Raw genomic sequence first — 7,636 nt, 5'->3', positions numbered from 1 at the left:
AGAAATTAGCACAAACAGTTACACGTACATGTACAGAATTATCTCATGAAAGCATCCCAAACACACGCCCTGTCATGAACATGCATGAAGTCAATTCCGAGACCCGTCCTGTAATGAACACAGAATTCTTCCCAAGATATTCATCGCAAACAACTAATAGTTCACTGTCTAGTCAAAATCACCGCTTGCCGAGGTAACCCTACCTACTTTTTCTGGGGATATTCTAGAGTGGCAATACTTTTGGGAGTCGTTTGAAAACACAATTCACAGCAATCATACACTAACTGATGTCCAGAAATTCACGTACCTACAGTCACTTCTAGATGCAGACGCTATGAATGTCATAAATGGTTTAAACTTGTCCAGCGCAAACTATCACAAAGCCGTGGAGTTATTAGTAAATCGCTTTGGGAAAACACACAAAATTGTGAACGCTTATATGAAAGCTCTTTTAGATTTGTCAGCACCCTCATACACATTAGATAGTATCCGTAATTTTTCGGATAAGTCAGAGGTTTATATCCGTGGACTAGAATCTTTAGGACAGTGCCAAGATACGTATGGTTCCCTGTTAATCCCAGTTATGCTTGGTAAGCTCCCTATTAGCGTTAAAAGTAATATCACAAGAGAAAACGGAAACGACGACTGGACCCTTGGAAATCTAAGAAAGGCAATACAACGGGAAATATCTATTCAAGAAGCCAGCACTGATGGGAGTGAATCTTATGATATACCTACCGCAAGTTTCCATGCCGGAATTAGTAAGAAAAATGGGTATTACGTAAATAAATCAAAATCTATAAACTATTCTCAAAGTAAAATGTGCACTTATTGCAATGATCAACATTTCCCTGCAGACTGTGAAAAGTTCACCGACAGCAAATCAAGAATGGAGATTGTTAAGAAGAGAAACCTATGTTTCAATTGTTTAGGTAACCATAGAATATCAGAATGTAGGTCGAAAAACACATGCCGTAAATGTCAACGTAAGCACCACACTAGTTTATGCAATGAAACTTCAGTTCAAAATTCACAGAGTCAGAATGTTACAAGTAATACAGAAAACAGCACGCCAATCATGCATACATCTGCTAAACAGGAAAACTCGACCGTCTTTTTGAAAACAGCAATAGCCCCAATATGGTCACAGAATCAGTGCGCCGACGCTCACATCCTTTTCGACGAAGGAGCACAACGATCATTTATGACGCAGGAAATAGCCGACAAGTTGAACGTCAAACCAGACGGAAAGGAAACCCTCAACATATCCGCCTTCGGAAATTCGGACAAGAACGTTCGTCACATGAATAAAGCCACAGTGTTTTTAGAAGCCGACTCAGGAGAGAAAATACTTTTACAGGTATTGATTGTACCTACCATAGCAGCGCCGATTCAGAATAACCGCAGGTACATTTCGCAACAACTACATTATTTGAAAGGACTAAAACTAGCCCACCCGTTATCAGAGGATAGCAGCTTTGATATTTCTTTACTCATTGGAGCAGACCATTACTGGGATGTAATCAAGGATGATATCGTTCGAGGCGACGGACCGACAGCGATGAGCTCAAAAATAGGATATTTGTTATCTGGACCACTTACATGTACAAGAGGACAACGCGATCCACACATGATGCATATATTATCTAGTCACACAAAAGAGGACTACGATATTGAGAGATTTTGGAAATTGAAGTCCCTTGGTATACAAGAAAACGACAAACTTAACACGGAAAAACAGAACATCAAAGAATTTTCATCCTGTACAAAGCAGAAAAAACGTGGTTTCATCGAAAAGGTAGAAGAGAAGGAGGACTCACAGCGCATACACTACATACCTCATCATCCCGTTAAAAAAAATGACAATGATGAATCGCAAATACTTAGAAGGAGTGTTCGTTTACAAAACCGCAATCAGACACTGTAATTAATTGAGAACAATTTTCAATCGCTACTTGATTCAGAAATAGTTTTATATGTGATTCATAGACTTTAAAGTTTCAAATATTTCTTTTCATTTATAGATAATTTTCTTAATTTGGATAAATTGCTCATTGAGACTTTAATTGTACAAATTCGCGGCCCCGAGTATGTCGAGGATAATAGAGACAATCACATTACGCGGGATTCATACATGTACTTATACGCGTTACCGCTCTCTATATGTAACGTCATGGTTGCTATGTATTAACGTCATTGTATACCAGCATTAAATCATCCATTTGTATAGACGTCTTTTTCTCTATTCAAAACACAACGCAACTACAACTTATACGATCACGAGAAACCTTCATCCTAAACTTAACCAAGAAAATATTTTCATGTGTATTAAAATCTTTATTGTAAACATGCACTAAACAACTAAAAAATAAACCCTTGCATCCAATGGTAGTGCTGTAACATTGACTTCCGTCACCTGCATTGGATACGGAAAAAGGCCAACATCATGGCAGGACAATTTAATACTACGTTTGATGTGTTTGAACTTCTGTTTTGAATTTTCCTCGGAATTCAGTATTTTGTAATTTGACTTTTCCCTATATGCACTGTCTCGTAAATATTTCTGTTTAAATGTTATGAAATGGATTTGTTATAGAGATACATAAAGATAAAACCCAAGAGTTATCAATTTGTTTTAGTAATATGCACACTTGGTCTTCTTCCAACCGGCTATAAAACCCTTGCAAACTTGAGGTGTCCGTTACTTTTTGTGGGGTATATACGCAGCCACGTCCAGTTAGAACAAGAACTTTAACATGATGCCTCTTGTAGAGAGAGTGTCTTGTTTTCTGAACATAACGAAACCAGCTCCACGAGGGTTCAGTAGGTGTAAGTTACATGTTTTTTATTTGAAAGAGTTGATTACGTACAGTTTTTACAAATGGAACATCGGATGTTGCTATGCTGGATTGATCACATAAGGTTCTATAATTTAAATGATGCCTGTAACTTATAACTGTCTATTTGGCTGATGATCACTTTGGTGACTGATAGTTCACAGTATGGACACAGACACAGTGACAGCAAAATATGCGACATTTTTTAATGAATGTATAATAGGGAATCCCAGTGATTGAACGTATTGTAAGATTAGAGGACCCATCAAGATAAATAAAGGCAACAGTAGTATACCGCTGTTCAAAACTCATAAATCCATGGACAAAAAACAAAATCGGGGTAACAAACTAAAACTGAGGGAAACGCATTAAATATAAGAGGAGAACAACGACACAACATTAAAATGTAGCACACACAGAAACGGTCTTAGCATTAGGCAAAATCCTTTGAGAATAACAAATATAACATCAAAACCAAATACATGAATACATACTTTATATATAGCCATGACAACTGGCTCGTTAGGAACATATCTCATTTGGTATCACAAACTCGATGCTTTCATGAATAAATAAAGGCAACATTATACCGCTGTTCAAAAGTCGTAAATCGATTGAGAGAAAACAAATCCGGGCTACAAACTAAAACCGAGGGAAACACATCAACCCCAAGAGGACAACAACGAAACAACAGATACACTGAAGTGCAACAAAAAACAAACGACAATGCAACACACATAGAAACGAACTATAAGATAACAAATGCAATTTCCTGACTTGGTACATGACATTTTTAGAAATAAGTTGGGTTAAACCTGGTTTTATAATATTTCGTATACCTAGTAAGTTGGCACTAAATCGCGAAAATATCAAATTAGATCGTAGACCGGATTTTGCGATTAAGGGGCAACTAGGTATACGAAACATTTTGGCGGTATATCTATCAATGAAATAAATATAATAAAAAAACAAATCTAGTATTTAAACTTTTGAAAAAATCATTATTGCTGTCTTTTCCACAAACATATACACATGTAGAGTTTGCTGATATAGGAACTTTTAGTTTACAGCGTCTTTATTTGCTTTCACGTACTTTACTCTTGGTTTGTGCATTTACTAGAATAAGGAACATTAGTATGTTAAGGGAGAGGGTTGAGATCTCAAAACACATGTTTAACCCCGCTGTTAGTCTTGTATGATTTTTATGCCCCACCTACGATAGCAGAGGGCATTATAGTCTCTGGTCTGTTCGTCCGTTCGTTCGTCTGTGCGTCCGTTCGTCCCGTTTCAGGTTAAAGTTTTTAGTCAAGGTAGTTTTTGATGAAGTTGAAGTTCAATCAACTTCAAACTTAGTACACATGTTCCCTGTTGATATGATCTTTCTAATTTTATGCTAAATTAAATTTTTGATCCAATTTCACGGTCCAAAGAACATAGAAAATGATAGTGCAATTTTCAGGTTAAAGATTTTGGTTAAACTTGTTGGTAAAGGTAGTTTTTGATGAAGTTGAAGTCCAATCAACTTGAAACTTATTACACATATTCCCTATGATATGATCGTTCTAAATTTTAATGCCAAATTAAATTTTTACCCCAATTTCATGGTCCACTGAACATAAAAAATGATAGTGGGAGTGGGGCATCTGTGTACTGTTGACATATTCTTGTTAATTTTAGTTTCTCTTATATATTTCGGACTTTTGTATGACATTTATTATCACTGAACTAGTAAACGTTTTTTTTTCGGGCCCAGTCGAAGCACGCCTCCGGGTGCGGGAATTTCTCGCTGCATTGAAGACCCATTTGTGGCCTGCGGCTGTTATATGCTCTTTGGTCGAATTGTTGTCTCTTTGACACATTCCCCATTTCCATTCTCAATTTTATTGTTAATATTAACTAGATCTCTGAACACAAGATAGATCGACAGACAATTATGCATTGAATCTTCTTTTGATGCTTTGAAAGATCTATTGCATATGCCGAACTGTTTGCTAATTATAAATGATAAGTCTTCATTGACCATTAATTTGACATCGATTTAGTTTTAACATGCTTTTGGTTTATGTCTAGATTTTTGTTTTGTAAGAGAAGCCATGGAAAAAGACAACAATAAGTAGGCCTCACCACACAATAATATTTGTCAAACAAACTGGTCTGGAGCGATACAAGGACGGATAAACAATTACCGTGTGTCATAAATTACACAAAATCACCACTAGTAAACAATTTTACGTACAGCATTTTGAACTTATGTCTGACAATTTAGGTATTTGAATCAAATGTAAACCCTTATCTTAACCAAGCATGCAATATTTGGTAAATTATAGAGCGTTAATATGTTTTCCAAAGAGACCCATTTTATTAAGCGTTTCCATTGTTCGCCGTAGTTATAGATCTTCAAAAATTATCAGTGCTCAAAACATAAAACATTCTGACAACACGTGTTTTTCGTTGCACGCTTATAATTAACCTAGGATTCAGCTATCACCTTTCAATAGTCCGTTCCAAAATAATTTTTTTATCCTGTAAATTGTATTTTTGATTTGAAACCTTTAAGCAGGTTAAGAAATACAAACTCATACTGTTATATTTAAGTCACCAAAGGACCTTCAACAATGCGAAAAACTCAAACCTTCAAGTGAAGTCAGCTGTAATAGGCCCAGAAAAATGAACAGCCTGATTTATACAATACAATTTTAAAGTTATTTTCAATTTAGTTAAATATAAAAAGAAAGGTGATGTGCATGAGACAACTGTCCACCAGAGTTCAAAAATAATGCTACCAATTTAACTGCACCATATTCGCTTTCATGTATATGTATCTTCAGTGATTCTTGAGGCCAAAATATATAAAACTCCAAAACATATAAAAAAACAATTTGAAGAACTAAGAAGCCAAAAGGATTACAGGTAAAGAGAGGCGATCTTAGGTGCCCCGAAGGGTAAGCTGACCCTGCTCCACATGTGGCACCCATCGTGTTGCCCATGTAATTACAAACCCGGTAATAAGTCTCATTCAGTAGGTCCTATTCGTGAAAAGGAGGTAAGATTGAAGTTGCAACATTTATAACTTTCAGTGGAATAGCTTCCTTGTGAGCAGCAACCCTGTTTCAAGGAAATTATATTAGGAAATAAACAAAAAGTTATCAAAACAAGCCCGGCAATATCGTATCAATCGGGAGATAAATACTCCGTATGCAGCCGCTGCTGTGATGTTGCTACAGAGAAGTGAAGTTTCCAAATTGAGAACAAAATGTGTAGAAAAGACAAACGCTTTAATACTTTTACACGATTAAGGAGTCTTAGATTGTATGTACTCATTTAGGACAGGTGCAAACAAATGCGCAGGTTTTGAACGTTTAAACAGGCACCAACCTCCAAGAAAATATTTTCATGTGTATTAAAATCTTTATTGTAAACATGCACTAAACAGCTATTCATACATAAATAAAATTGCATCCAATGGTAGTGCTGTAACATTGACTTCCGTCACCTGCATTGGATACGGAAAAAGGCCAACATCATGGCAGGACTATTTAATACTACGTTTGATGTGTTTGAACTTCTGTTTTGAATTTTCCTTGGAATTCAGTATTTTGTGATTTGACTTTTCCCTATATGCACTGTCTCATAAATATTTCTGTTTAAATGTTATGAAATGGATTTGTTATAGAGAAACATAAAGATAAAATCCAAGAGTTATAATTGTTTTTAGTAATATGCTCACTTGGTCTTCTTCCAACCGGCTATAAAACCCTTGCAAACTTGAGGTGTCCGTTACTTTTTGTGGGGTATATACGCAGCCACGTCCAGTTAGAACAAGAACTTTAACCTGATGCCTCTTGTAGCGAGAGTGTCTTGTTTTCTGAACATAACGAAACCAGCTCCACGAGGGTTCAGTAGGTGTAAGTTACATGTTTTTTATTTGAAAGAGTTGATTACGTACAGTTTTTACGAATGGAACATCGGAAGTTGCTATGCTGGATTGATCACATAAGGTTCTATAATTTAAATGATGCCTGTAACTTATAACTTTCTATTTGGCTGATGATCTTCAGTATTTTTTAGTTTTTACATCTTATTCAATCCACCTCTCGAATAGGTAGTTTTACATTAACTTTGAAGCTCGGCTTTGATTGCTGATAAAATAGATGTTAATAGATAAGAAAGAATTGTCAGTGCGCAAGTACTTGCAAGACCCAGCAATATACCGTTGTTTGTAAAGGCACTTATGTAGTTTGGGTACCCAATACAGTTATGGAAGATCCAGTTCTTTATCTTTGGTTGAAATTCCAATGGAAAATAGAAAAAAATAAACTATGATTAACCAGGATTTCCTCTTTAGTAAGTTTCGGGGAGGGGGGTATATGTTGAGTATCCAAGTGAATAAATAATACCTAATTCATGTAGGAAGCGCTTTATGTAATGATATTTACACACAAAAACGATGTTGTTTGGGGCTTTATCTGCGGGGACTAAAACATATTTGTTATGGAGAGAGGAACAAGTCTTTTGCATCAATTGGGTCTTTAAAAAAGAGGGGCGAAAGATACCAGAGGGACAGCCAAACTCATAAATCGAAAATAAACTGACAAGGCCATGGCTAAAAATAAAAACAAACAGACAAATAATATTACACATTACCCATCATAGAAAACTATTGACTAAGCAACACGAACCCAAAAAACTGGGGGTAATCTAAGGTGGTCCGGAAGTCAAAGCAGATCCTGCGTCCCATGTGGCACCCGTCGTTTTCCTCATGTTATTACAAACCCGGTAAATAGTCTTAATTCGGTAGG

General features: G+C 36.1%; 1 protein-coding gene across 1 annotated transcript; it reads left to right on the top strand.

Moving 5' to 3' along the window:
* Positions 1 to 334: 334 nt before the first annotated feature.
* LOC139515469 (uncharacterized) lies at positions 335 to 1,927 on the top strand. Its single transcript, XM_071305042.1, has one exon. It carries the CDS (start codon positions 335 to 337, stop codon positions 1,925 to 1,927), a length of 1,593 nt encoding a protein of 530 aa, XP_071161143.1.
* The last annotated feature ends 5,709 nt before the right edge of the window (positions 1,928 to 7,636 follow it).

Source organism: Mytilus edulis, chromosome 3 (genome assembly GCF_963676685.1).
Source record: "Mytilus edulis chromosome 3, xbMytEdul2.2, whole genome shotgun sequence".
Taxonomy (NCBI): Eukaryota; Metazoa; Mollusca; class Bivalvia; order Mytilida; family Mytilidae; genus Mytilus; species Mytilus edulis.
This window is presented reverse-complemented; position numbering and strand designations above follow the sequence as displayed.